The 26,302-nt window shown below is 48.4% G+C and overlaps 10 protein-coding genes and 2 non-coding genes across 12 annotated transcripts; 4 read left to right on the top strand and 8 right to left on the bottom strand.

Annotated features, from left to right (window-relative positions):
• Window positions 1–122: 122 nt before the first annotated feature.
• On the bottom strand, window positions 123–210 carry BDW43DRAFT_t179. The gene has a single exon. It is a non-coding gene; the product is annotated as a tRNA-Asp (tRNA).
• Window positions 211–581: 371 nt separating this feature from the next.
• pmr1 (Ca(2+)/Mn(2+)-transporting P-type ATPase PMR1) lies at window positions 582–4,473 on the top strand. The gene is made up of 3 exons (XM_032042903.1): window positions 582–1,048; window positions 1,139–3,632; window positions 3,685–4,473. The coding sequence occupies exons 1-3, from the start codon at window positions 941–943 to the stop codon at window positions 4,257–4,259; spliced, it is 3,177 nt and encodes a 1,058-aa protein (XP_031897424.1). The 5' UTR covers window positions 582–940; the 3' UTR covers window positions 4,260–4,473.
• Window positions 4,474–4,542: 69 nt separating this feature from the next.
• Window positions 4,543–4,614, bottom strand: BDW43DRAFT_t178. Its single transcript has one exon. It is a non-coding gene; the product is annotated as a tRNA-Arg (tRNA).
• A 321-nt stretch (window positions 4,615–4,935) lies between these two features.
• Window positions 4,936–5,438, bottom strand: BDW43DRAFT_160538 (uncharacterized protein). Its single transcript, XM_032038590.1, has one exon. It carries the CDS (start codon window positions 5,248–5,250, stop codon window positions 4,981–4,983), a length of 270 nt encoding a protein of 89 aa, XP_031897423.1. The 5' UTR covers window positions 5,251–5,438; the 3' UTR covers window positions 4,936–4,980.
• Window positions 5,439–6,984: 1,546 nt separating this feature from the next.
• BDW43DRAFT_160550 (ammonium transporter) lies at window positions 6,985–9,852 on the top strand. The gene is made up of 4 exons (XM_032038592.1): window positions 6,985–7,689; window positions 7,752–8,083; window positions 8,143–8,734; window positions 8,791–9,852. The coding sequence occupies exons 1-4, from the start codon at window positions 7,581–7,583 to the stop codon at window positions 9,411–9,413; spliced, it is 1,656 nt and encodes a 551-aa protein (XP_031897422.1). The 5' UTR covers window positions 6,985–7,580; the 3' UTR covers window positions 9,414–9,852.
• A 1-nt stretch (window position 9,853) lies between these two features.
• BDW43DRAFT_160657 (Golgi transport complex subunit COG4) lies at window positions 9,854–12,696 on the bottom strand. The gene is made up of 3 exons (XM_032038593.1): window positions 12,564–12,696; window positions 11,226–12,470; window positions 9,854–11,176 (listed from the first exon to the last, which is right to left on the bottom strand). Exons 2-3 carry the CDS (start codon window positions 12,453–12,455, stop codon window positions 9,920–9,922), a joined length of 2,487 nt encoding a protein of 828 aa, XP_031897421.1. The 5' UTR covers window positions 12,456–12,470; window positions 12,564–12,696; the 3' UTR covers window positions 9,854–9,919.
• On the top strand, window positions 12,651–14,169 carry BDW43DRAFT_160544 (SIR2 family NAD-dependent protein deacylase). Its single transcript, XM_032038591.1, has 2 exons — window positions 12,651–12,967; window positions 13,024–14,169. Exons 1-2 carry the CDS (start codon window positions 12,845–12,847, stop codon window positions 14,020–14,022), a joined length of 1,122 nt encoding a protein of 373 aa, XP_031897420.1. The 5' UTR covers window positions 12,651–12,844; the 3' UTR covers window positions 14,023–14,169.
• A 469-nt stretch (window positions 14,170–14,638) lies between these two features.
• On the top strand, window positions 14,639–16,686 carry BDW43DRAFT_160514 (putative hexokinase Kxk). The gene is made up of 5 exons (XM_032038589.1): window positions 14,639–14,785; window positions 14,857–14,979; window positions 15,036–15,061; window positions 15,122–15,529; window positions 15,579–16,686. Exons 1-5 carry the CDS (start codon window positions 14,746–14,748, stop codon window positions 16,452–16,454), a joined length of 1,473 nt encoding a protein of 490 aa, XP_031897419.1. The 5' UTR covers window positions 14,639–14,745; the 3' UTR covers window positions 16,455–16,686.
• A 1,872-nt stretch (window positions 16,687–18,558) lies between these two features.
• On the bottom strand, window positions 18,559–20,805 carry BDW43DRAFT_285032 (WD40 repeat domain-containing protein). Its single transcript, XM_032042902.1, has 4 exons — window positions 20,340–20,805; window positions 19,773–20,264; window positions 18,858–19,713; window positions 18,559–18,791 (listed from the first exon to the last, which is right to left on the bottom strand). Exons 1-4 carry the CDS (start codon window positions 20,676–20,678, stop codon window positions 18,640–18,642), a joined length of 1,839 nt encoding a protein of 612 aa, XP_031897418.1. The 5' UTR covers window positions 20,679–20,805; the 3' UTR covers window positions 18,559–18,639.
• Window positions 20,806–20,940: 135 nt separating this feature from the next.
• Window positions 20,941–22,742, bottom strand: BDW43DRAFT_285030 (STIMATE family protein). Its single transcript, XM_032042901.1, has 2 exons — window positions 21,982–22,742; window positions 20,941–21,922 (listed from the first exon to the last, which is right to left on the bottom strand). The coding sequence occupies exons 1-2, from the start codon at window positions 22,447–22,449 to the stop codon at window positions 21,245–21,247; spliced, it is 1,146 nt and encodes a 381-aa protein (XP_031897417.1). The 5' UTR covers window positions 22,450–22,742; the 3' UTR covers window positions 20,941–21,244.
• Window positions 22,743–22,963: 221 nt separating this feature from the next.
• On the bottom strand, window positions 22,964–23,948 carry BDW43DRAFT_285027 (SNU13 family protein). Its single transcript, XM_032042900.1, has 4 exons — window positions 23,803–23,948; window positions 23,618–23,713; window positions 23,439–23,559; window positions 22,964–23,377 (listed from the first exon to the last, which is right to left on the bottom strand). Exons 1-4 carry the CDS (start codon window positions 23,822–23,824, stop codon window positions 23,236–23,238), a joined length of 381 nt encoding a protein of 126 aa, XP_031897416.1. The 5' UTR covers window positions 23,825–23,948; the 3' UTR covers window positions 22,964–23,235.
• A 695-nt stretch (window positions 23,949–24,643) lies between these two features.
• BDW43DRAFT_285025 (putative pre-mRNA branch site protein p14) lies at window positions 24,644–25,810 on the bottom strand. The gene is made up of 5 exons (XM_032042899.1): window positions 25,663–25,810; window positions 25,509–25,532; window positions 25,322–25,378; window positions 25,125–25,252; window positions 24,644–25,052 (listed from the first exon to the last, which is right to left on the bottom strand). The coding sequence occupies exons 1-5, from the start codon at window positions 25,692–25,694 to the stop codon at window positions 24,952–24,954; spliced, it is 342 nt and encodes a 113-aa protein (XP_031897415.1). The 5' UTR covers window positions 25,695–25,810; the 3' UTR covers window positions 24,644–24,951.
• Window positions 25,811–26,302: the final 492 nt, after the last annotated feature.

The raw sequence follows: 26,302 nt of genomic DNA, 5'->3' as shown, positions 1-26,302 counted from the left end.
ATATTGTGTAAGACAGAGGAAAAGTGGCTTGAGAAACGGAGTTCGAAAATATTGAGGGATACATAAACCAAAAATACGAAACCAAGAATATTTGGTTCAAATATTCAAAAAAAGAAGAAAACCTCCCCGACTGGGAGTCGAACCCAGGTCTCCCGCGCTTGTTCCTTTGTAGATGACAAGCGGAAATCATGACCGTTAGACCATCGAGGAATTATTAGATATCATATCTAATGATGAGTTTGACATTAACAACTTAAATCTATACAGACCCTAGTAACTTTCCCATATCTTAGGACATCAAACAAGGGAAGTGTACTAGAAAAAAGAAGAAAATTAAATAATCAAAATAAAACATCATGTAGGCCAGCTGATAACCCAAAGTTATGGTACAATTCACTGGCATTAGCGTAATCAAAGCAATACATACCAGTATCAATCGAGACCATCCATGATGAGATATGTAGGCTCTATATAGTGCACCCAAACTAAGCGCGTGACCGCCAAGAGTTGGTTCCCCCTTTGCTAGACAATAGCAATTGCTTGCATACCTACAAAGTTCTCCCTCGGATTAAAAGACACTTGGCTTTCAATCGCAAAATTAAATATTGATTGACGAGGCTCCTCGGCTCCTCTAAAAGGTGTCGTTTTTGGTGGGACCTGAAGGTCTAGCCTTGTCTCTTCTTAAACTAGCTGCACGGCCCTTGTTCACTAATTTCCACTTGGACCCCCCAGATTATTCGATACACCTACGGCCGAAGTCGCGTCTGAGAACGTGGCTTCTACTTCTTTCTTTCTTTCTTTTTTATTTTTTTATTTTTCTCTTTTTTTTTTCTTTCCCCCCCGCAATAAGCTAACCACTTCGACTGTTTACTTGATCCCGACGGGATGATAACCATTGCGAGCTTAATTTAACAGGACCTCTTTCAACAAAGCATGAGAGATGTCAAGTTCCGCAACGCCTGCGCTACCTTTGCATAATGCTCAGGCCTCCGACTTGAGACCTCCATCTTCAACGCCAACGGGGGTACGCTCCACCACATCTACTTCAGTAAGTCTCATAGCGAGGCAGATCTACTACTTCCTGTGTGCAATTGGTTTGTTTTGAGTGTCCAGTCACTGATTAAAATTCCATGAATAGACATCTACATCAACATACTCGCTATTAGACCCTCAGGAAACCGCTGAACGCCTACAAACCTCTCTTACCCATGGACTTACGCCTGCAGAAGCCGAAGTTCGGTTAATACAAGATGGACCTAACGAATTGCCGCACGAAGAACCGGAGCCCCTGTGGCTCCGGTTCCTCAAACAATTCCGGGAGACCTTGATTCTACTTCTTCTGGCGTCGGCAGCAATCTCTTTCTTTATGGGCAATTTCGATGATGCAGTCAGCATCACTCTCGCGGTCACTATTGTTGTAACAGTTGGATTTGTTCAAGAGTACCGATCGGAAAAATCCCTGGAGGCATTGAGCCGCCTGGTACCACATCATGCGCATTTGATCCGCGATGTTCCTCTCCCGAACACCCCTCCTATTGGAAGTTCAATATCACCATTTACTAGTGCAGAGTTCGAGCTACAGGAACTCAAAAACAGGAGTCCAGACTCAGTTTCCGCTGCTGTCAAGGCCTCCACTACTGTTCCGGCCAGTGAGCTAGTTCCTGGTGACTTGGTTCTGTTTACAGTTGGAGACCGCATACCGGCGGACATACGCATTACCACAGCTACTGATCTGACCATCGATGAGTCAAACCTGACTGGCGAGAACGAACCCGTTGCGAAATCGCCTAACGCAATTCGCGGCCCAAAGAGTCAAGCCACATACTCACACAAGATCATCACCCCCCCCCGGTCTCCGTTCTATGATGCCCCGGCCAGTGGCGCTGTGGGGGCTGACATCCGCTTAAATGAGCAGCACAACATTGCCTTTATGGGGACGTTGGTTCGGTCAGGATATGGACAAGGTGTTGTCATAGGGACGGGTGCGAAGACTGAGTTTGGCAGTATCTCTGCTTCACTGCAGGAGATTGAGAGTCCTCGAACGCCACTTCAACTGTCAATGGATCGTCTGGGTCAAGAATTAAGTTACGTCTCATTTGGCGTGATCGGGTTGATTGTAGTGATAGGGTTGATACAGGGCCGAAAGCTTCTCGATATGTTCACTATTGGCGTTTCTCTCGCAGTCGCTGCCATTCCGGAAGGCCTTCCTATTATCGTGACGGTTACGCTTGCTTTGGGCGTGTTGCGCATGGCCAAGAGGGGGGCCATCATGCGAAGACTCCCCAGCGTCGAGACCTTGGGTTCTGTAAATGTTGTCTGCAGTGATAAGACAGGAACTCTCACGCTCAATCATATGACAGTCACAAAAATGTGGCACTTCGACTGTCCTGAGCCATTCGAGGTTCACAACGATATCAGTTCACTGACCCCTGGGCCTGCAGCCCGAACTGTTCTTCGGGTCGGTAATATTGCCAATAATGCCAGGCTTTCGCGCGTGCATGCAAATTCACCTGCCACTGCGTCTTCTGCTGCGGTATTATCTTCCACTGATGATAGGGCTCCCGGGACCATTAGGAGTAGGTGGGTTGGCCAACCCACTGACGTTGCTATCCTCGATTTGTTAGACACTTTTGGGGAGGATGATGTGCGCGATCGTATTAGCACCCGCGTCGCCGAGACTCCTTTCAGCTCTGAGCGCAAGTGGATGGGTGTGGTCATTGGCAGTGGCACTGGCGAGTCAAGTAACATGGCCTACATCAAGGGTGCTCTCGAGCAAGTTCTGAAACGTTGTGATACATATTTGACAAAAGATGGACGTGAAGTTATATTGGATGAGCCGCGACGTGAAACAGTGAGACAGGCCGCTGAGCATATGGCGTCAGAGGGTCTAAGAGTGTTGGCTTTCGCCAGTGGACCAGTGAGAGACACATCAAGAGGTAGACCTTTTGGAAGTAGAACAAGCACTCCGGTTGCTAGAACTACCCCGGGCGAGGAGGATGATCGATATAGTGGACTGGTCTTTTCAGGACTTGTAGGGATGAACGATCCTCCCCGCAAGGATGTTCACAAGTCCATCAGACGCCTTATGGCTGGGGGTGTACGCATTATCATGATTACGGGAGACGCAGAGACTACGGCAGTTGCAATTGCAAAGAAATTGGGCATGCCGGTTAGTGGTGTTGCCGGGTCGCATCCTGTCATAACCGGTGAGGAGATCGATCGTATGAGCACCACAGAGCTGGCACAAGCCTTGTCCTCCACGTCTATCTTCGCTCGTACGAGCCCAGACCACAAGATGAAAATCGTACGTGCCTTGCAGTCCCGAGGAGATGTTGTGGCCATGACAGGCGATGGTGTGAATGATGCACCGGCCCTAAAGAAAGCAGACATTGGCATCTCGATGGGTAAACTGGGCACAGATGTTGCCAAGGAGGCAGCAGATATGATCTTGACGGACGATGACTTTTCAACAATACTTCGAGCCATTGAGCAGGGCAAGGGGATCTTTTACAATATTCAGAACTTCATTACATTCCAGCTCAGCACCAGCGTTGCGGCGTTAAGTCTTGTGCTATTGAGCACTACTCTTGGCTTCAAGAACCCACTGAATCCCATGCAGATCTTATGGATCAGTAAGCTACCACCAATCCCATTGGTCAGCGGATAGCTAACATATACCGGTAGATATACTCATGGATGGGCCCCCGGCGCAGTCCTTGGGTGTGGAGCCTGTTGATCCGTCGATTATGTCACGGCCCCCGCGACCCAGAACGGCGCGAGTGCTAACGAAGCCGCTCATCCAACGAGTACTTACTTCCGCATTGATGATCATGCTAGGCACACTTGCCATTTACGTATATGAAATGGGCGATGTCGATGATGAGCTCAACCCAGGTAAACGCTCCCGTGTCGTAACCGCTCACGACACAACCATGACCTTCACCTGTTTTGTGTTATTCGACATGTTCAACGCCCTGACATGCCGCAGCGAGGGCAAATCTGTGCTCCGGGGCGAGATCTCTCTGTTCGGAAACAAAATGTTCAATTATGCCGTTCTTGGGTCACTTGCCGGGCAGGCTTGTGTGATTTATTTGCCATTCCTACAGCGAGTCTTCCAGACGGAGCCACTCAACCTGGCTCATCTATTTAAGTTACTGTGTATCTCGAGCACGGTGTTTTGGGTGGATGAAGCCCGAAAATACTACCACTCAATAAAGCGGCGACAGGCCGTTGGAGTGGGGTACAGTGTGAATGTCTAGATGTGGCTTGGTATGGGTTTTGCATCTGTTGTATAGAGGAGGCCATATAGAGAATTATTGGTTTTTACCTACCAGACCATACCTACGTAAGCAATTAATGTAGGTGGGTGGGAACAGGGGACCTTGTGCACGCGTGCGTTAAGGGAAATTTGTTTCAACAGATGATGAATGCAAGGGATGGAAATGGGGGAGGAGAGAGAAACAAGGGGAAAAGATGATGTTGGAGGCAGTGTATATAAAAAATAGATATTGTATGTATGTATTAGTAATAAATAAAAATTTATGACCGACGCAGGATTCGAACCTGCAATCTCTTGATCCGTAGTCAAGCGCCTTACCATTGGGCCAGCCGGCCAAGTGACGTTATATGGATTCCATTTTCATATCATACTCGACAACAGGTTTCTGTACTAATTTTTCCTTGTTGACCGATGAGACATAACCCAACCTTCTGGCTGAAGAAAATGATGACTTGTATAACTGCCATTCAGAAAGTTCAAAGTCATCGAACATAGTTTCTAAACCCATCTCCTATCCTACCTGCCTGCAATTACTCACCTTACCAATGTATATATATATATATATATATACATATCCCGGGCTTACGCAAACACAACCTGAAGTAGTATAGTCGCTGATGCAAGGCGATGCAGATTTTAGCAGGAAGCTACATATACCCCACCACCTCTTACACCCCGACATTGTGGTCCCGATCTAAGGGTCATGTAAGGCGTGGAACAAGGAGGTCAATTATGTAATTATCAATACCCAGAGATGGCCCCCATGCACATCTACAGAGACAACCCATTAACCTACGCCATTGCCGGCGTTGTGCGTAGGACGAAGACTTACCCATCATGCCCTTCCGAGCTCGAGAGTGTGTGAGAATAGGACAAGTATATTGCCTGGTCATATCTGCACGTAATACACATACTAGTAGTAGATATATAGTAGCCCCACCGTTCTTGACCATTACTTGCCGTGACCCCATGGGGCACTGAGGAACAATTTTAAATCGCCGAAGACGATTATGATTATCATCCGAGAACGGACCCTGGAAGCACAAGCTAAAGGTTGAGAAAAAGACGGAGGAGCGAGTCGTGAGCAGGATGGAGAGTTTACTCTGGCTAGTAGTTAGTTGTGAATGGCTATGGTGCTAGTCATTTAAGCTACTAAGGTAGTGGGAGAGCTAAGTCAAGTTGGTCGTAGCCTGCAGCGGACTGAAGAAAATGGACCTGTCGCTGGGTTTGGGCTGAATTGAAACTTGTGAGGCTGAACCCCACAATCACACGCCGCAATCTTGGCACTGTCCTGTATCTACCTACTATCCAGAGACCCCACCCTTAAAAGATGTAAGGCAGACGATATGGAAAATGGAAGGGAAAGAAGATCAAGGAAGCAATATTGCCTCGATTCGAAAGAAGGCAGTCTTCACAACCAAGACCCTTCCAATAGGGTAACAAGGCCTCTGGCCGGGGAAGGGGTGGTCGTATCGGATTCGAAAGGTGTTCGGCGTGGGATTGCTCCTGAAACACCCGAATCAACCCGGGTGAATGAGGGAGCCTGTCAAGGAGCCGACCGAACGGTCATTGGCCGAAGCTGGACGTTATCAGTGCCATGCAGATCAAAAAGCTCAGACTAGACCGGAACCAGATGCAGAGGTCCCACATGGCGGAAGGGTGGCGCTCAGGATCTTATCGCGACCTGACAGCCAATCGTTCTGGAGAAAACTATGAGCTGAGAGAAATGTGGATGATAAGGGCCGCAACTCTTTGGTCCAGTGCATTCTAGGGGCGGAGGGCTTTTTTTTGTGTCGCTCTAGAACTCACCGTTATCAAAGATATCTGAGACGGTACCCATGGGGAGGACAGATAGAGTAGATTCTGATAGATAGACATATGCACTGCCTTGTAGTAGTAGATAAACCACTAAGTATAAATACAGTGTCCGAAGCCCATTCCCGAGGAACCTCAGAGCTGGAGTTTGGGAATTGCTCCGCCTCCCCGGAGCGATCAGCTCCGCATCGCTTGGTCTCATATCAGCATCACCCGCATCATCATCGTCCTAGTTTGGCCTCGACCAAACTCTATAGAGAACCGATGCCAAGTCCACCGAAAAGCAATCACTGAAATGTCAAAGCTAACCGGGGAGACCCCATCCTACTTATAGGATATGGAGAGAGCTCTCACGATGGGTCATGATATGGTAATGATAGCCATCATTATCTTGGAAAGAAGGACCTCAAGAGACTAGTACTAATGATGAAGGGAATTAACCATGGACTTGAAAGAACAGCTTTTCAGTCGATACTATGTGGATATAAGGATTCTGCCATGTTCCATATAAAAGCCCCTTCCCATCAAAAAAGGCAGACTCCCATTTGCCACTTTAAGACCAATTGAATATCGAACGTGCATCAGGGGGGTTCCAGCGGAACGGGTTGAAGCTTGAAAGACATTTGGAAAGGTTCCTCGAGATGATTGGACTTTAGAGGTTCCACCGATGAGCCGAGTTTATTTTATTCCATTCGATTTCTCACATCTCGTTATCTCTTACTATTCTCAATTTCTTTTATTTTTTTTTATTTCTTTTCTCCTTTTATCTGCGCCTCCCTCGGCTTGGCAATGATTGTTCCGTCCTCCCTTCTCTAAGATTCTTTTTCTTTTTCCTTTCCTGCAATCCTCCTTGTCCTATCAACGTTGTCATATATAAACATATGCTTATCGACCACCATCTGGACAAAAGTTTCTCAAGTGTATCTTACGTGAATGACTGACTGATGGACTGATTGGGCATAACTAACAAATATCCATTTCCTTTCCCCCTGTCTCCACTTACCCTTTGGCTTTGGTGGACTTATCTTTCAATTGACTCGTTCGGATTTGCAAACACCAATTCATCCCGCCCACTTGCCGACCCACTGGCCATATCTTTCCAGAAATCTCGGCCTGCTTTTATATACTACAACATTTCTGCCCCGTGGCGGTTTTTCTTCTCCCCCACCTCCCCCCCAAACACACGCATCCTCTCTCCCTCCCCGTCTCCCTGTGGCGGAGTTCCTCTCTATTTCCCATTCTTCACTTCATCCTTCTCGAGAGAAGGCGAGACATTGCACTGACAGGTACAACGACCGTCTTCTTTTATTTTACACTTTTCTTTCACACAATTAAAGTTCTCATCTTCTCTGCCCGTCTCTCCATCTATCACCCACCACTCGCCATTTTCCGATTCTCGGCGGTGGTGAGACCTCGAACAAATTCTAGGCACCGTGTACCTTGAAAAGAAGTCATATATAGCCGCAATCAATCCTTGTATATCAACATGTCGGACGTCAAGGCGCCTTTCACACCCAACTATGCGTCGTACAACTGGACCGGAGCTCCATCTAACTATGACTCGCTGGCGACTAATGAACTGGGTGGCAACTCCAGTATGTTTCCAACTCCGAATATCTGGCGCCTCAATGATTGCTGAGACTGACTGTCGTACCAGGGGTGGAAAATGTGAACAAGTGGTTTCAATCCGGTGATCAAGCGTACATTATCGTGGCCTCCGCCATGGTCATGGTCATGATTCCCGGCCTCGGCTTTCTTTACTCTGGTCTCGCGCGTCGTAAATCGGCACTGAGCATGATTTGGGCCTGCATGGCTTCTTTTTCGGTTGTCACATTTCAATGGTACTTTTGGGGATATTCACTTGCGTTCTCGCCCACGGCCACCAACGGATACATCGGTAACCTGCGCAACTTCGGCTTGATGAAGACATTGGCCGACCCAAGTCCTGGCTCTCCTCTAGTGCCTAATCTTCTCTATGCGTTCTATCAGGTTGGTTTCGAGATATACCTGCACGGGGTGACTGTGACTGACATGGACGTACATTTTAGATGCAATTCTGTGGTGTCACCGCCGCGATCATCATGGGGGCTGTTGCCGAGCGTGGACGTTTGCTCCCAGCCATGGTCTTTGTGTTCGTCTGGGCCACAATTGTTTACTGCCCTCTAGCCTGCTGGGTGTGGAATGTAAATGGTTGGGCAATGAACTACGGCGTATTGGACTATGCCGGTGGTGGTCCGGTCGAGATTGGATCCGGTTTCTCCGCACTCGCCTATTCGATGGTTCTTGGCCGTCGCCAAGAGCGAATGATGTTAAACTTCCGCCCTCATAACGTGTCCCTTATCCTCCTTGGAACAGTTTTCCTATGGTTTGGATGGCTTGGATTCAATGGTGGTTCGGCCTTTGGAGCTAACCTTCGTGCCACTATGGCGTGCTGGAACACCAACCTGACTGCAGCTTTTGCGGCAATTAGCTGGGTCCTCCTTGACTGGCGTTTGGCGAGAAAGTGGTCTATGGTTGGCTGGTGCTCTGGCACCATCTCAGGTCTAGTTGCGGCTACCCCGGCATCGGGCTTCATAACCCCATGGGCTAGTGTGATTTTGGGCGTAGTTACTGGTATTGTTTGCAACTATTCCACTAAGGGTACGCTTCGCTTGGGATGTTGCGATTGAAAGACGGTAAACTGATTAGATTTATAGTGAAATACTGGATCCGTATTGATGACTCTATGGATGTGTTGGCTGAACACGGTATCGCGGGTATTGTCGGACTCATTTTCAACGCACTTTTCGCCGACGATGCGATTGTCGGCCTGGATGGAGTCAACACCGGGAGCGGAATGGGAGGATGGCTGATCCACAACTACAAGCAACTCTACATCCAAGTCGCCTTCATTGTCGCCTCTTCTGCCTACGCTTTTGTTGTGTCCGCCATTATTGCCTATGCCATTAACGCAGTCCCCGGCTTGAAGCTGCGCGCTTCTGAGGAAGCTGAATTGCTCGGTATGGATGACGACCAGCTTGGCGAATTTGCCTACGACTATGTTGAAGTCCGTCGTGACTACCTTGCGTGGACCCCTCAAAAACATGACCAACTTGAAGACGGCCACCATATCCCCGCCGCTGCACGGTACGGCATCGGTGAACACAGTGAAATGATGCTGGATGGCCATGCACCCATTGGCATCGACAGCCGTGGTTGCAGCGAAGGTGACTCTGGCATCCAGGAAATCAAGGTCGCCCCCGCGCCAGTCGCCGAACAACATCCACCTCACGAGGGGCCAATAACGCATAGTGTCGAGGAAAATGAGAAGACTCAATAATCGACCGGGGTCCTGAATCAGTTCTATTCTATGATTTTGTGTTATCCATGATATCCACCGTGCCTTTGTTTGTTTGTTTTGTTTTGGCTGAGCCAAAATAATCTCCATTGTACCTGATATTTGTGTCTGGGATTGGTATGGAACAGGCGTTTGGGATTGGTATGAGCGTTAATTCTGTATATAATTAGAAGTTATGATGGAGGGATCCTATCGTTCTAGATACCACGTGCATAGATTTGTATGTTGATTGATCAATCAAATTACATATTGAATTGATGAAGCGAACTTGCTTCTGCGGCTCTTAATTTCTTAACCCTAACCCTTATCATGCATAAAGTGTTTACTCAGTTACTGTAGCACGACATTTGATCTGGAAGGATTAGAAACCATACGAGGAAAATGCTTAGAAGATATTTGCAGTATCTAGTGACGTCTGACATGTGAAGATTTACAATATGTTTAATAAGTGCTAGCACGTGAGTGGTGCCAGAGTAGTTTACCATCGGCTAGTGTTGGGTATCCTGTCGTCTGACCATTCCTCGAACCCTAGTCCGTTCTTCTCGGTTCAGTTTATCGACCACATCGGCTGTCTCACCTTCCCGCATCACATCTTCCCATTCATCGTCATCCATACCCATAATTAACGTCATCTGCATGCATCTTGCAAATGCTTCCCGGTGACGGTATCTTGCTGGGGCTCCGTGGGTGCCACCGATATCTACTGCTGTGCTGGCAATTCCTGAAATGTCCCGTTCGAGTCGCGTGGCGCCGAGCGCATTGACACGGCCGTGGTACGACCAGAGTCGTTTTTCTAGGAGACGGGAAAGGTAAGCCACTGTGATGGTTACCATGCGGTCAAAGGCAGATGCCGTAAGAATACGAGATAGCGGGAGAAGAAGCTCAGCCCAACTAGCTGCGAAGCGCCGACGGACAAGTTCCGCACGATAGTCATCATTTGGAACCTCATCACGGTCGTACTCATGGTATGGAGTGCTGGTAGGGTCAACGTCATCTCCGGGTTGGTAATCAATATCCCGAAATGCGTCCGCAAGAATCGGCCGCAGACGATGCTTGATGACGTTGTTGAACACTACTTGTATGCCGTCAGACAGAAGGTCATTGATTTTAGACTCGAAAGAGGACGACAGTGCCTGTAGCGTTTGCGCTGCGAGCTTGGCGTCTGAAATGATAGGAAAGAGGGAACGTAATTGGTCCGTCTCTTCAGTTTGCCCATCCGGGCTAGTCAAAGTCTTTTTGGTTTCGGTATGGTTCTGGACGATGCGCCGGATGTAATCGACAGCTACATCTAAATTGTTGATTAGGACCAAAAAAGAGATTATCAGATGCTCTGGGGGCTGAGCCCCTTGCACAGAGGCTCTCGGATAGCATTCATCCCGCATTTTCCGCTGTGTCATTCCAATGAAATCCGACCCTAGTACGCGAGACAGGGTGGGCACTACATTGGTAACTACCGTGATCTGCGACGTCGCGAGTGATTGTTGCAAGACCTTGTTGACTATATACATGATGTCATCGACGGCCGAGGTGATATATGGTGGGTCGGCCTTCAACGGCTTCTGCGGGTTCAACGTCAAACCCGCAGGCTGTTCATCCAGCTGGAATGCCTTCTCAACTGTCCGTCGAAAGAAGAAAGTGGTCATGGCATTAAAGGAAGCTATCAACCGACCGTTGATTTTTCTCGACAAAGTGGATTCTTGTAAAAATTGAGGCGGTGTGTACAATTGGTCGCCTTGACCAGGAGCCTGTAGACGTTAGCTGACAAGAACTTCCCAAGACCCTCATACGACATACGTTGCATGTTTCCGCCAAAAAACGGCAATATAGTGACCAACGGCCGAGCATAATTGCTATCTCATTCAGTAACCCGTCAATCTCTTTCATGTCAACACCCTCATCATCAGCTACTGAAGCCCCGTCCCGATTCGCAGGGGAGTTTGACCGTGGCGTCGCACTGCGCTGAGGGGGGAGGAAGCTTTGCACGAGGAAAGTAAATGCATATGATTTGATGTCGGTCAACTTGCGATCTACATGTCTCTCGTCGGCCCAGGTGTCCAGAATGATACCGCCTTGAACATCTGCTTCGAGTTGTAGTCGTTCAATAACCCGGTTCATCTTTCTCGGGCCGTAGTGTCGTTCTACCAGTCCCCCATGGCTATCAACGATCTGTGCGATATGCTCAAACAACTTGGTCAGAACATTGGCGTAGAAGAAGCCATCCTTGCTTTGACTTCCTGCCACAGCATTGAGGTTGGATCGTGCTCGTGACGCCACACCCTGGCATACGTAACGCCCGTAGACGTCTAAGCCAACCTCCGAACGGCCGATAAGAGGAAATAATTTGAAAAACCGTGTGATTTTGGCACCATTGTTCTCCTTGACAGCCTTATCAAACTCGCGCAAGAACAAGCCGCAGAGGGATTCAGCAGCATTGTCCAAGGTAATATTTGGTGAGTCCGGCACCTCCGCCGTGGGAACCATCTCGGCTGCAAAAGCCCCATAGATCACTTCTGGTGGGATTTTGGACGCCCGGTTCAGATAACTAGCAGCTGTTTCCCAATCCTGCGGGGCTCCCATGGAGCCTGCGACACCCAGGACACAGGCTTTAAGCTCTGAAACCTGCTCTACCACATCCAAAGTTGATTTTACTCTAGATTGTTCGAGGTCAAGGCGACGGACTGCAATCGAAATCCGCTCTGCGGTGGCTGCCGCATCGGAGAGCATGCAATTACTGATAGACCGGGTGGTGGTGGTATACGAGCCGAGATGCGCCCGGAGCAAATCTAATCGACCTAGCTCACGGGATAAATCTTTCTGAGAGGCGACAAGGGCATCCAGCCGGGCCGTGACCGACGTCTCCTGTTCGTGGAGGTGAGATAAAGTGGCCTTGATTTCTGCGAGAGAGCTGGCATTGAAAACATCGGCTGACGAGCTCGGATGAGATTGACTTGAGTGTTGGTAAATCAAAGAGGGGGCTGGTGTTACCACATGCCCATTGACTGCGTCGACTTTGAGTTTGGACATTATCCACCACGGAGGCTGCGAATGAGTGACTGACTAAATGGGCAGAGGGAAATGGGTAGTTAATCTGGTATGTGGATGAAGGATGGAGGAGGAAGGCGGTGAACTAACCAGGGAAGTTCGTCAGATAGATGCCTCAGGCAATTGATTGGTTTTCGACGTCATTCAAGATTATTTCCCGATTTGATTTGATTTTCGCATCCGCTTTTTGTTATCAACAACTAAACAAATTTCCTCGTTCCTCATATTTTTTTTTCTTCCGCTTCTTAACCTCCCCTCCCTGATCCTTCCATAAGTTTCTTCTTCTTCTTTCTTTTTTGGGATCTTATTGGACCGTTAAATCATTGGTCGGCGTCGTAGAAGTCTCCGGCATCGGCCGCTTGCCTTGCACCATGGGCAATGAACCGTCTACCTTGGTGGATGAAGATACCCCTCCGTCCGCACTAGAAGCTCGGACCCTTGAAGCGGTCGCTAAATATATCAAAGAAAAGGATGACTGCCGAATTGTGTTGATGGTATGCCTCCGATTTTTCCCTTCCCGCACTATCCCGACCTGACGAGATCACGTTAGGTGGGTGCTGGAATCAGTACCTCGGCGGGCATTCCCGATTTTCGTTCCCCAGAAACAGGAATCTATGCAAATCTAGCCCATCTTGACTTGACGGATCCTGAAGACGTGTTTGACATTAGCTTCTTCAGGGAGAATCCGCGACCGTTCTACGCATTGGCGCGGGAGCTGGCCCCCGGCCGGTATCGACCCACTATTGCACATTCTTTTGTTAAGCTGCTCTACGACAAGGGGTTTTTGATGAAGCATTTCACACAAAATATAGACTGTCTTGAGCGTCTGGCCGGTGTGCCCGGGGAGATGATTGTTGAGGCCCATGGGAGCTTTGCAAACCAGCACTGTATCGACTGCAAGGCCGAATATCCCGAACAATTGATGAAGCAGGCCATCGATGCAGGTGAGGTACCTCGGTGTACCCATTGCACTGGGTTTGTAAAGCCCGATATTGTTTTTTTCGGAGAAGCGCTACCGGAGGAATTTTTCCTTCACCGGACGCTTCCAGAGCAGGCGGATCTTTGCATTGTCATGGGCACTAGTCTTTCTGTACAGCCTTTCGCTAGCTTACCGGCATTTTGTCGGGATGGAGCACCTCGCGTGCTCATCAACATGGAGCGTGTCGGTGGAATGGGATCCCGACCGGATGACGTCCTTCTTCTAGGTGACTGTGATGCTGGGGTGAGGAAATTCGCCCGGGCATTGGGGTGGGAACAGGAATTAGAATCGCTATGGGAGAGCACGAAGCCTGATAAGGAGGACCGGGAAGCTGAATTGGATCCTTTGCAGACCAGAGATGAGCGGCTGCAGGATGAAATCGAGCGTCTTACTAAAGAGGTTGACCGTACTTTAGGCATTTCAGATGCATATCAACAACGAGTCCGGCAGAATCTAGACCGGCAAAGTAAAGAATCAGAGGAAGTGACTGAGGAGGGGTGTCGGAGTTACGGAGGCCTGGCACATGTATTTCCCCATTTAGCGCAAGAGAAGAGACCATCTGCCATTTAGTGCAATCATATGACTGGAGGTATTGGTGGTACACGTTTGGTGGCGTTATGGTTTGGATTAATGTGGTCAAAGCTCTCTGATGAATCTATCAATGTTGTTTATTCTTGCAAATTATTATTATTATTATTATCTAATCTTTGGCGTGGGTGTGGGGGGCGGGTGAGAATCTAAGAGATTAATTCTCTGTTGGGGTAGAAAGAGAGAGATTATTCTATATTAAATCAAGAGAACACATGATAGAAATGTCTTACAAACCACTTGATAGCCATAACTTGACAAACGGATCTTCGGAGATGGATTGCGGAGATTCCAAGTACCTGCGGGTGTATAACTCTACATGAAAGGTATGGCAAGTACCGAGAAGACGACATCAAAGCGACAGATTGGGGGAAGGAAAAGGGAAAGATAAAAAAGGAGGAAAATATAATCGAAAGAGGGGTCAAGGATAGAAGATTATGTGAGTCTAGACAATACCTAAATAAGGACCGGTGAGTTGATGGTGATTTCATCGCCTGCGGGGCCTTTTGTCTTGATTTTTCTTAGTGATGCGTATTTTAAGGTCAAATGCTGCCCCACGCCCAACGCTGATATCATTCAACTATTTTACCCTCCCTCCGACCTGTCCCTCCTGTAATTCCCCTTTCCCTGTTCAGTTTCCCGATACTAGCTTTGGACTCTCAACATTTCTTCTTTATATCATATTTTCCCTTAATAGCTACCATAATGGTTGGAATTGGCCCCAAACGCCCCCCATCCCGCAAGGGTGAGTGTGTTATCAGCATTGCCCCGCTACGGATATACCGGTTCGGCTTCTAATCGGCATCCCGCCTACAGGATCGATGCACGAGCTCCCCCAGAACTTGTTGGAGCAGATTAAGCAATTCGAGGATATCTTCACGGTGGATGGTGCGAAGCTGAAGGAGATTGTGGATCATTTCGTGAAGGAGCTCGAAAAGGGTAGGTACTGGCCGGTCCATTCGGACAATGTGGAATGCTGATCGATAGTGGATTAGGCCTGAGCGTTGAGGGGGGTAATATTGTAAGTTCCGATCCGGATGCGTCGCTGTACCCCTTGTGATATGACGGCTAATTTTTCTAGCCCATGAACGTGACATGGGTCATGGGGTTTCCCGACGGTGACGAGCAGGGGACCTTCCTCGCCTTGGATATGGGCGGCACTAATCTGCGGGTCTGTGAGATCACCTTGACAGAAGAGAAGGGTGCTTTCGATATCACCCAGTCCAAGTACCGCATGCCCGAGGAGTTGAGAACTGGTACTGCAGAGGAGCTGTGGGAATACATTGCCGATTGTTTGCAGCAATTCATCGAGACTCACCACGAGAATGAGAGTTTATCGAAACTGCCATTGGGTTTCACCTTCTCCTATCCTGCTACCCAGGAATATATCGATCATGGGATCCTTCAGCGTTGGACCAAGGGCTTCGACATTGATGGAGTGGAGGGCCATGATGTTGTGCCACCATTGGAGGCAATCCTCAGGAGAAGAGTACGTTTATCGGAATTCATTCGGAGCCGGAGGATTAACTCTCGTTTAGGGACTTCCTATCAAGGTTGCGGCTTTGATTAATGATACTACCGGTACCCTTATTGCGTCTTCGTACACTGACTCGCATATGAAGATTGGCTGCATCTTTGGCACAGGTGTCAATGCGGCTTATATGGAAAACTGCGGCTCAGTCCCCAAGCTTGCCCACAAGAACCTGCCTCCGGACATGCCCGTGGCGATCAACTGCGAGTATGGTGCCTTCGACAATGAGCACGTTGTTCTGCCTCTCACCAAGTATGACATTATTATCGACCGCGACTCCCCTCGCCCCGGACAGCAAGCCTTTGAGAAGATGACTGCGGGTCTCTATCTGGGAGAGATTTTACGCCTGGCCCTCCTGGATCTTTTGGAGACTAGACCTGGCCTGATCTTCCAGGGTCAGGATACTTCCCAGCTGCGGAAGCCTTACCTGCTGGATGCGTCCTTCCTAGCAGCCATTGAGGAAGATCCGTACGAGAACTTGCAGGAAACCGAGGAACTTCTTGAGCGCAAGTTGAACATCAAGGCCACCCAGCAGGAGCTGGAAATGGTCCGTCGCTTGGCGGAGTTGATAGGTACTCGTGCGGCTCGTCTGTCGGCGTGTGGTGTGGCCGCCATCTGCAAGAAGAAGAACATTGAGTCTTGCCACGTGGGCGCGGATGGTTCTGTCTTCACTAAATACCCCCACTTTAAAGCTCGTGGAGCACAGGCGTTGCGTGAGATTTTGGACTGGGCACCTAATGAGAAGGACAAGGTGGTCATCATGGCTGCTGAAGACGGTTCTGGCGTTGGAGCCGCCCTTATTGCTGCATTGACACTGAAGCGGGTCAAGGCGGGCGTCACCTGCGGTATTCGGGACATGGCCGATATGCAAAGTTTAATCTAATGAGTTAGACGTGGTCAACTTGATATATCCTTGGGCGTTGATCATCGGAGAAGTGCTTTTACACCTTTTCCTTCTTTTCCTAATTCTCTTTTCTTCACCATCTTCATTTTCTGTTTCTTTCTCATTCGAGAAGATGTCATATAAACAAGAAGGGCACGGCACGGTCTGCAACATAGACCAATGGGTCCCTCTACAGAGAAGGCGAGTATAGAAATGGCGAAATATAAATATTATTTGGTTATACAGAGCTAGCATACGGGGAATTGATATCCATTGAACAAGCCTCAACCCAGGGACCAACCCGTAACACAACAAAAAACAAACACGCTGTAGCAAGGATCTACGAAGCTTGGCCGGATTCTTTCTCCAAAACCTGCCAGAGAGCCAGGAAGAATGCAGCCACTCCCGGAACAGTCTCCTCTCGGTTGTGATTCACATTCCAGGCGTGAAACATACAGCTGGGACCTTACCACCACACTCCTCCCTCGAGCAACTGGAATGCTATCAGAGTTTGCCTCTGCTAACTCGACAACCCTACATACTACAGTCTCGAGAACTAATTGGTTTCCGCGACGCCGAGACCAATTTGACTGACTCACTACTCACTAAAACTATAGAGAACTATGCGCCTTACAAGGACTCGTGAAAAACAAGCCCTGGATTAAAGTTCCGCATATAAAACTCTAAGGGCCACGGTGGAGTTTACTTACCTCGAGATTATTCTCGTTCTCAAAAGCTAAGAGAAGAGAATAGGGCAAATTGCCAACGATGAAGCCCGCTCTCTTCCTTCTAACAACCGCCGTACTCGGCACAGTGGCATCGCCCTCCAGTTCCTTCAGAAAATACGCCGCCATTGTGGTGAGAGAGGCTAGCAGTGCTTCACCCCAGGCTGACCTTACCTCTCAGCATACATCTGGGATGCATAGCAGCACAACCTCACAAGGCCATCCTAGTACCTCTTCTACCTCAGCCTCCCCTACTACTTCTCCAAGCCCTAGCACATCCTCTGAAAACCCCGCCACCGCAACTTCTACGTCCAGCACTTCCACTGACGCTGGACATACCAGTAAGCCTTCAGAAGACTCCAGTGGCAGCCAGGCCGTGCCTAGCATTTCCTCCACTGCAACAACCTTGGCCACTAGCAGCTCCTCTTCATCCACCAGCACATCTTCCGAGACGCTTGCCATTACCAGTACTCCCACGGATGCCGGACATACCAGTAACCCTTCTGAAGACCTCAGTGGTAACGTGGCTGCACCTACTGCCACCTCTACAAGTACCACCGTTGTGACTTCTACTGCAACCTCCTCTATTACCTCCTTTACTACGTTTACTGCTACGTCCACTGCTACTTCCACCGCTACCACCGCCACCACTGCCACCGTTACTTCTATCGTGACCTCCACTGCTACCTCCTCCATCACCTTGACCGCTACTACGACTGTTACCTCGACTGTGACATCCACTGCCACTTCTATCGCTATATCCATCACTACCTCCATTATTACTGCCAGTGTTAACGCCCAGATTCCCAGCACATCAACCCAGAACCCCGATATTTGTACCTCTTCTGGCACATCCTCTGGGACTTCTGACGTTATCTCCACTAGTAGCTCTACCAGTGTATCTACGACAGCTGCCGCCACTCCTATCAGCGCCTCTATCGGTAGTCCTTTCGACATCACCGTCACGGCCAACGTCGGTGGCACCCATACTACGATAACAGTTAGCACCCCTGGTCATATTGCTGACCCTAAGACGAGATCCACTACGCACAAGTACTCTACTAAAACCCATCATAGCACTAGCAACCTGACTGCGTAATGAGGCCGAGTGAGAGTTAATGTTAAATCTATTCTCACTTCGGTAAGTGGTAAGATTCGGGGCTAATATCAGCCAGAAGGTTAGCCATCTATTGAGTTCGCTATATGTATGTGGTGCTTCCTTGTTTTCTGTTGAGATAGGTATATTTAGCATCTGTGCTGGTTATGGCCTCCCTGATTAATGATTAAGTACCACTTGCCCATGGGTAACCGAAGATAAGGGAGACCCCAACTGGAATGTCCTTTAGGTCCAGATTTGAAAAAAAAATACGGTCTATAACATTTTATCCAAGTATATACTATATATTGCTATACATAACACTCTCATATTTTGCCTCTCTTTCAGTGGACTTCTTGGTTGCTCATCCTCGAATCTCCCATAGCCTAATACGTCCCTGCTCGTTGCCAACGGCCAACTGCTCGGAGTTGGGTGAGATGGCTACCGACGAAATGCGCCCAAGAGGAGTATTAGACGTGGGCCAGTTACGGTACACTGTGCAGGATGGAAGATGGACTGTAACGGTTAGAATGCATTTTCTTACAATACCAAAGGAGCGAAAGACAGGGAAGCTTAACATACCTATTCTCAGTGCATCCCGCTTCCAACGACTAGCCATTACAAAGAACTGACCATCTGGTGCAAATACCACGTGGCTGATTGGTGTCGTCAGCTGGTCCAATGCACGTACAGGTTCAGGGTTACGTGGAATGGCTGAAAAGTCGCTATCTGCCGAGGAGGCTTGTGCTGCATATGCTATGGCCCATTCACGACGGTCATAGACGTTAACAACTCCACTAGAACTGCCAATTGCAACCCAGCGGTCGCCTCCCAGCTGTGTCCGTCCGGAACGTCCTCCAAGGGCAAGGACTGTCGTGCCTACTGCACCGGCATCCATCCAGCGGGCCACCACTTGATTTAAACGTCCATCCCATTCGGACACTTCGCCGTTCTTGCTGACGACTGTCATACCTTCGCCATCACCCCACCAAGCAAAGTCCGCAACGCCTCCTTGGCCGTCTACGCGAACCTGCGCAATCCATTGTGCCGTACCCGAATCCAGAACATTGATGAGACCACCACCCTTGCGCGACGTACCAATAAGCCCCACATACCGCCCGCAAGGGGAAAGCTTGAATCTTTCCATGGATTTCTGTTCTTCTTTTCTGTCAGCAGTACCGTTGACCTTGTCGACCTTTCCCGTGTCAAGGTCCCAGATATGGAAGTATCGCCGGCGACCCGAAGCGAAAATTTTATTACCGGAAGGGGGAGCGAAAGCAGATGTGTAAATAGGTGTACGGCGAATGTGGAATGACGTAAGAAGAGGATTGGGAGCAGGCGCAGAGGGTGCAATATGGTGTAAGAAGAGGGTGGCCGCAGGCCCCGAGGACAGCAGCAACGGATAATGCGGATGGAAAGAAAGAGAATCGACCGAGGACTGAGATTCAAAATTAGCCGTTTCCGCCATCCTGGTGCTTAGAAAATCATCTTACTTACTGGTTGATCTCTGCCGACATCCTTCAGTCTTTGAATGTCGATAACTTCCTGGCGCAGCCTTCTCTTGCCGCCAGAGCGTGTATCCTCTAGCTTAGTTAGGTCCGCGGCGCCTTGAAGTAGTTTACCTAAAGGTTGTACAGAAGTCTGCTCCTCGTCATCTGTATCCATATCATCCGCGCGCTCAGAGTCAGTATCGCCATGGCCTTTCTGTTGCTCTGGGATCGCCCATTTTGGCGTCGGATGCAGCTGCTGGAAATGGCGGCGAAGTCTTTTAACATACTCCTTTCCACTAACAACGTCTTCGGACTCAGCGACACGCAGCTTTCTCAGCCTTTGCTGGCTTGCCAGAGAGACAGTGAGGAGATCATCGTCGCTATCATGCCACACCGCTGTGATTTCTGCTCCATCGTCCTCTGCAGCTTCGGAAGGTGGTTCAAGAGATTCGGCGAGGTCGGTAGAAACGGGGCCAGCTCCAGAATCAAGGAAGAAAAGCTGCAGATAAATCACATTAGCGCCACCAGCAGCTCAACGAATCTTTTATTTTTCTTTCACTTAGGAAGTACAAACATCGGCATCAGCAACATCATCAAGTGCTTGGTCTTCGCCTCTACTTTCGTCGTCCTCTGCGTCAGAGCCCTTATAGTCACTCCCATTTGAATGAGCCATAAGACTGCGCTCTTTCTGACTCTTTAAAGCGTCATGAAAACCCTCATCGTCGCCGAATAGTAGTTTTTCCAATTTCTTCTCTGCCTCATCTTTTTCGGGAATATTATCACCATCGTCGCTCAAATCATCATCCATTTCTACATCACTGTCTTTCTGAACAACCCTAGCATCCTCAAAAGGCGAACGTGAAGCCGGCTTGATCCTCTGGCGGGGTTTCTGCTTGACACTGGTTTTAGGCATTGTGCAAGTCTCCTAGCTTTCTGAGATTTCTTGAACCGTGTTTGAGCTTTTTTGAAGGAGTAATAAGGGAAAGCAAAGTCCCGAAGAAAGAAATAAAGGAAGCAAAAAGCGAGACTGAGAAGTGAGCTGGTGCGGGTAAATAATGTTGAAGCCTCGACAATAATTTTCTTTGTTCAACCGGCAAAAGCAGGCGGTGGGTTCTGCGGTGGACAGAGGTGCCTTAGGATACGATTCTTCAGGCAATAAATGCTTGACGGTGAAGGTCTGGTAGCAGCGTTTACTGACAACCCACCAAAGGGCTGGGTAGACGCTTCCTCTGACGTGCAAATTTTAAGGAATTCCTGAAACAGACAAGAACCTTTGCATGTAACTTAAAATAATCTACGGACTCAAACGGGATTCCTCCAATCGTTGGAAAGAAGAGGAGGCAATATGAACAAAAAAGGGCGTAATATAAAACAAAACCAACCAATTCCGACCTCATACATATGGAACCATAAGAATAACAATCATTGACAACCACCAATCGCAAACGCCGTCTCAAAACACCGTGTTAGAAACATAGGCTAGTCGTGACCTTTTTGTTGTGTTGCAAGCTTCGTTGACGACAACGTCTGATCGCCATCAACACGTCCGCTACGGGGACTCGCAGATGCTGATGATGCAGAACTGTACTCCGTTTCCATCCCTGGATGATACTCGGTAGACTCGAGTAGGCCTCCGATATCCTTCTGAGAGCCCATTAGTCCTTTCCCAGCGCCCTTTCCAACAGAATCATCTTCCGATTCTGACACGATCTCCTCTTCTAATCCAGCCAACAGCGCATGATGGTAATCTTGTCTATTGTCTTGGATGTCGCCAGCCTCACTTTCCTCTATCAATTCATGCGACGGTTTCTTGATGAATATATCGATGATGTAATATTGGATCGCATTCATGATGACCGGGAAGAGTAGCATCACAAAGATAATCTGAGCGGCTGTGTTACCCTCTGTCCACCGCAGAGCCCAATCGCCCACCTTAACGATAAATGGCAACAACTGGATGAGGAAGAAGACACATATCTTCATTCCCAAAAGCCCCACGAAGTATATCATAGACTGCTTGAACCACCAGGTTGCACGTGGTGGACGACCATAGTTCCCAGACTTTATTGACTCGGGAGGATCTGCGAGAGGTGTATAAAGAGCCAGACGATTGAGAATGTGGAGAATGAAGATGAGGATCGGTATCCCGAGAGTAGTCTGCGCTCAGTATTAGCAAGCCTCTAAGTGATACAGGCACTAGCAATATGACAACTCACATCGATGCCTAAGTTCAATATGTAGAACGAACATGGATTCGGCCTATATTTACTCGTGATTTCTAGTTGACCAGCCGAGAACATGGACATGAGTAAATTCGCCAGATGCAGCATAGCCGATCCAAAGACTTGCTTGGAAACATCAAATGCCCATACTTTCAGGGGCCGTTGAGGCCTTTCTCTCCATCTCTTATAGACAAGGGATAACAGTGCCAACGCTCCGAGAGCGACTTGAACCAGAAGAGAGAAGGGGCCTAGAAGCCTGCATTCCCCGGTATCTTCGTCATTTGCGTCAGAATCTGGGCCAGCCAGGGAAAATGTAATAGTTTGAGAGGTCGGTGTCGGCGTTGACGTTGGCGTTGCGAGAGTGTTCGAAGCGGGACCCAAGTCGCCAGCGGACACGCTGCCAATGAAGGCTGTGATAGTAACTGCCAAGGTAACCCTCAGGGTTAACGCCGAAATATACATGACCGATCTTCGTTATGGAAGAGATGGGAAAAATGCAACTGCTGGAGTGAGGATCAATAAAGTGGCAGGTGCGCCAACACAAGGCAGCTAATGGGAGTGATATGAGGTCGTCCGCTCATATGAGAAGGCTCCCTATGCTACCAGAGATACCCTTTCAGCGCACATGTGGGCAAGGATTTTTGTGAAAACAGGATAGATTTGGCTGCGCGTGAGTGCCAACAGTTTAAAAGTACTCCTTTACCAGCAACGAGTCTTTACTGTTATCTGAGAATGGGAACAGCGGCGGTGCCAGGACGAGACACCGCCCGCTCGCCCACCTGCCCGTGGGCGGAGCTGTCTACTAGTTCCTCACTTTCGGTTTAGTCTAAGGCGGCTAAACTGCTCTCACTAGACCCTTGACGGATAGGTGCATAGTTAATCTGTTTCGCATTTATCCCTTCAATAATTCTTTTCTATACACTTTACTTTTATTGGAACTAGATATGATCATTAGCCTCATGAGGACCAAATTCTCTCCTTTCCCTGTACAACCCCTATTTTACGATTATACTATTCAGTCAGGAACTGGATACGAAGGTATGTCTTAATGATTCCAATATGTATTCATTCAAGACAACTATTGGTCTAAGCTAGCGGTTCCCGGATAATGGAGGGATATCAAAATTGGGTACATCAGGGTGCCCCATTTGTCTTGTAGCGTCTTTCATTTTGATGCGGCCACCCAAGCAACGAAAGATCGGCACCACGATATCAGAAAGGTCACCCATTCAACAAAAATAGCCATCTTTAGATCATGAGTCTCTCGACCTTGTCTTTGATGGTCCGGATCTGACCCATAAGATCACTAGCCTCGTTGGTGGTGATGCTGGCTGCGATCACCGGACGAGAGACACCAGTCGCCCGGCCCAGGGCTAGTTTGCTAGGCACGCTGCACAGTTGTCAGTCAGTCATTCTATTGACAACCAAATACAACGGGGTTATAATCTTACTAGACATATGGCGTATTCTTGTCCTCACACAGAAGAGGGATGTGAAGAAGGATAGCGAGGGGATTTGTGTCTGCGGCGAGGATAACGATTTCAGATGTACCACGATTGAGGGTCTTGGTTGCTAAAAACAACTGTTAACCGAACGATACAGCATTGATGGGATGGTTGAACAATCATACCCTCGTTCGCACCCTTCTTCAGCTGGCGGTAGTGAGAAGCCTGCTGCACAAGGTCCAGCAGATTCTGGGTGAGGCTCTCGTCGGCCACGGGCCAAGCTACAAAAGAGCAGAAATATCAGCTCATGATCGCAATATGCCCAATCATGGCGAATCTATATACGACAGATAATAAGGCTTGTACTTACCGGCGTTGGGTTCTCCTGACATAGTTTTATAACGGGGACTAGCTTCGCACGGAGGAGTGGCTCACGCAAAGGATCACTGCCGTATTGCAGATCTGTATATGCTTGGAAAGATGGTTGGAGAGAGCGCTGTTCGGTCGAGAAAATCCTGAGGAAAAATGACCAGTGGGGCGTATCCGGGGCTAGCCGTTTTGGGATATAATTTGTGCCTTTATTTAAAGGCATCAATAGCCGAAGCCCCCTCTTTTCTTTTCTTTTGCCCTATGCTCCCCATCAGCGACTATATTCATTTTGTAGTAACCGCTGCAAGGGTGTCTACATTAATCTCGGGGAGCAAAATCTCTCTAACTTGCTATTTACTACAGTTAGTGATCCCGGGCGAAGCTCTACTTATACTTGTGTGTAGCATTCTACTAAGACGGAGTGTGCAGACATAGCCAACATGGGCATATATATCATCTTTGGAATGTAGTTATTGTAGTACTAATTCTTATACCTTGATCGGGGCCTCGAACTTTCGCATGTCTTGCCATCGGTGACAAATCAGGAGTGGCTACATCACCGTACTACTATTGTACTAGTAGATACCAACCGCCCAAAACTCCAATCTCTAGGGCCCTGTAGACTAACTGAAATAAGCTTACGCGGATCTGTCAGGGGAACCCTTCACTTGATCTTCAAAAATTAGATCTCCCCCCTCTCGTAGTAAATATACTACATATCTGCCGGTCTACCATAGAAACCGTCCTTTTGAGATCTCTAAGCTCCTGACAGGTAGATATCTACTAGCAGTAGCCTCCAGGTTTTTACTATAAGCACTGCTTGTCAATGATGGATAATAAGATGGTCTCCTAGGTTTATCGCGACAGCCGACAGTGGCCGGCGATTGAGAGCGATTATATTGATAGTAGCTAATAACCGGAATAGTGGAACTGACCCAGCCTGAAAGATCCCATTCTGTATCGTTTCTCTGGCCAATAGCTAGCCAGAGTGTCATTCTACCATCGATCACCCTCATACTAGTACCCATGAATAAGAGTCACGAAACCCATAAGAGTAAAACGCCAGAAACCCCACGACCAACCCATGATAATACGCAGCCAGATGCCTGCAAAGGGTACATAGAAAAAAGCAACAAAAAGAATCGTAACGTCATTCTATACCGTGCTGCTGTTTAAGACGTTCCAAATTCTCTTGCCTTTCCGCCAAGTCCTCTTTCGACTTGAGCATTTTCTCCGGCTGATGATATAGTACTGGAAACAAGGGGTCAGCAAAATGACATTCAATCGGGCAAAATACGTCTGTTATTGCGATCCATTACGTACCGACGAGGTATCTGTTCTGGAAATTGAATCCATTGAGCTTATCGCATGCCTGTTTGGCGTCGTGAACGTCTTCGTATACCACAAATGCGGTGCCTTTCGAGTTGTTCGCAATTCCCTGACGTATTTGTCTAGAGACAGAGGGTTAGTCTCCAGACGGACAAAGGGGAAAATTTTTTTGAACTTTGCGACTAACATACCTGATGGGTCCGAACTTGCCGAAAAGATCAAATAGTTGCTCAGCAGTTACGTTGTAGCTATACAAAGAGCCATTTTGTTAGAATTGTGCCCCCAAACCATGGATGAATCCTTTCCTCGATTCTTTGATCAGATATGCTGGGCGTGCGACACTCAACCAAGTAGGCTTAGTAGTGCGAATGAACATACTTGAGGTTCTTGACAAAGAGAATCCTATATCCTATCAGTACATTGAATAAGCTTAAGAGGCTCTAAAAGAGGCTCCGAACGCGTAGATAACAGTCACGCTACCGGGCAGATCTAAGTTGATCTCGGAGGGGTAGGTTTGTTCGTGATAACTTACCGATTGGCTTCGGGGGCGAGCTTCCGGCTCATTCTCGGGTGGGACAGTGATGGTCCTAAAATTCGGTAGAGTGATGGTTTCTGTCGAGTAGATACCCAACGGGACTGGGATCGTTCTGTTAGAAAGAGAGAAGAATAGGAAGAAGAGAGGGTCACTTTACCGCGATGACCACGAGGTCGAAAACGGGGGCTGCCTTTCCTGATTAGGACTAGGGTCCCGGAGGAGCCTCACTTTGTTGGTTCCTCACGAAGACAAGCATTGCCAAAGAGACTACGGATATATAGGACGGGAGTTTTGTATAAGTATGAATTGACAAAGGGATTGCAAAATAAAACATCGACTGGGAGAGAGCGCGTATGATTCCTTTAGCTGTAGAAGTCGGGGACACAGCTCTCCTATCCACTACTGATAGTGTTGCTCGGCCGCAAACGATAGGCAGATAGCGTATGGGGATGGCCTGAAGGTTGAGGCAGACCTACGGCGCGGCGCCCGCTTTGCCTTGACTCGCGCTCTCCTCTTCGGCCCCCCGTCGCCGCAATACAAACCTTCTTCATCCCAACCCCATCCCATCAATCACCCTCACTGCGCGTTATTCAATCGTTTAGTTTACCTTTAGCCTTTTGAATCTCCGCTGCTCCTG

This window comes from Aspergillus alliaceus, assembly GCF_009176365.1.
Source record: "Aspergillus alliaceus strain CBS 536.65 unplaced genomic scaffold BDW43scaffold_41, whole genome shotgun sequence".
Lineage (NCBI taxonomy): Eukaryota > Fungi > Ascomycota > Eurotiomycetes > Eurotiales > Aspergillaceae > Aspergillus > Aspergillus alliaceus.
The sequence above is the reverse complement of the archived record's forward strand: the minus strand, read 5'-3'. Positions and strand labels throughout refer to the sequence as shown.

Bases quoted from the DNA above. Each gene is read 5' to 3' on its own strand.
- pmr1 (XM_032042903.1), top strand. From the start codon at position 941: ATGTCAAGTTCCGCAACGCCTGCGCTACCTTTGCATAATGCTCAGGCC. The intron at 1,049-1,138 runs GTAAGTCTCATA...TTCCATGAATAG, and splicing joins GCTCCACCACATCTACTTCA to ACATCTACATCAACATACTC. The intron at 3,633-3,684 runs GTAAGCTACCAC...ATATACCGGTAG, and splicing joins CATGCAGATCTTATGGATCA to ATATACTCATGGATGGGCCC.
- BDW43DRAFT_160538 (XM_032038590.1), bottom strand. From the start codon at position 5,250: ATGGGGTCACGGCAAGTAATGGTCAAGAACGGTGGGGCTACTATATAT.
- BDW43DRAFT_160550 (XM_032038592.1), top strand. From the start codon at position 7,581: ATGTCGGACGTCAAGGCGCCTTTCACACCCAACTATGCGTCGTACAAC. The intron at 7,690-7,751 runs GTATGTTTCCAA...CTGTCGTACCAG, and splicing joins TGAACTGGGTGGCAACTCCA to GGGTGGAAAATGTGAACAAG. The intron at 8,735-8,790 runs GTACGCTTCGCT...TTAGATTTATAG, and splicing joins TTGCAACTATTCCACTAAGG to TGAAATACTGGATCCGTATT.
- BDW43DRAFT_160657 (XM_032038593.1), bottom strand. From the start codon at position 12,455: ATGTCCAAACTCAAAGTCGACGCAGTCAATGGGCATGTGGTAACACCA. The intron at 11,177-11,225 runs GTATGTCGTATG...TAACGTCTACAG, and splicing joins TTTTGGCGGAAACATGCAAC to GCTCCTGGTCAAGGCGACCA.
- BDW43DRAFT_160544 (XM_032038591.1), top strand. From the start codon at position 12,845: ATGGGCAATGAACCGTCTACCTTGGTGGATGAAGATACCCCTCCGTCC. The intron at 12,968-13,023 runs GTATGCCTCCGA...AGATCACGTTAG, and splicing joins ACTGCCGAATTGTGTTGATG to GTGGGTGCTGGAATCAGTAC.
- BDW43DRAFT_160514 (XM_032038589.1), top strand. From the start codon at position 14,746: ATGGTTGGAATTGGCCCCAAACGCCCCCCATCCCGCAAGG. The intron at 15,062-15,121 runs GTAAGTTCCGAT...TAATTTTTCTAG, and splicing joins GCGTTGAGGGGGGTAATATT to CCCATGAACGTGACATGGGT. The intron at 15,530-15,578 runs GTACGTTTATCG...ACTCTCGTTTAG, and splicing joins AGGCAATCCTCAGGAGAAGA to GGACTTCCTATCAAGGTTGC.
- BDW43DRAFT_285032 (XM_032042902.1), bottom strand. From the start codon at position 20,678: ATGCCTAAAACCAGTGTCAAGCAGAAACCCCGCCAGAGGATCAAGCCG. The intron at 20,265-20,339 runs GTTTGTACTTCC...ATTTATCTGCAG, and splicing joins ATGATGTTGCTGATGCCGAT to CTTTTCTTCCTTGATTCTGG. The intron at 18,792-18,857 runs GTATGTTAAGCT...TAACCGTTACAG, and splicing joins GCGGGATGCACTGAGAATAG to TCCATCTTCCATCCTGCACA.
- BDW43DRAFT_285030 (XM_032042901.1), bottom strand. From the start codon at position 22,449: ATGTATATTTCGGCGTTAACCCTGAGGGTTACCTTGGCAGTTACTATC. The intron at 21,923-21,981 runs GTGAGTTGTCAT...TACTGAGCGCAG, and splicing joins TATTGAACTTAGGCATCGAT to ACTACTCTCGGGATACCGAT.
- BDW43DRAFT_285027 (XM_032042900.1), bottom strand. From the start codon at position 23,824: ATGTCAGGAGAACCCAACGCCG. The intron at 23,714-23,802 runs GTAAGTACAAGC...GCTCTTTTGTAG, and splicing joins GTCAGGAGAACCCAACGCCG to CTTGGCCCGTGGCCGACGAG. The intron at 23,560-23,617 runs GTATGATTGTTC...AGTTGTTTTTAG, and splicing joins GAAGAAGGGTGCGAACGAGG to CAACCAAGACCCTCAATCGT.
- BDW43DRAFT_285025 (XM_032042899.1), bottom strand. From the start codon at position 25,694: ATGAGCCGGAAGCTCGCCCCCGAAGCCAATCG. The intron at 25,379-25,508 runs GTATGTTCATTC...CTCTTTGTATAG, and splicing joins CTCTTTGTCAAGAACCTCAA to CTACAACGTAACTGCTGAGC. The intron at 25,053-25,124 runs GTACGTAATGGA...CCTTGTTTCCAG, and splicing joins CCAGAACAGATACCTCGTCG to TACTATATCATCAGCCGGAG.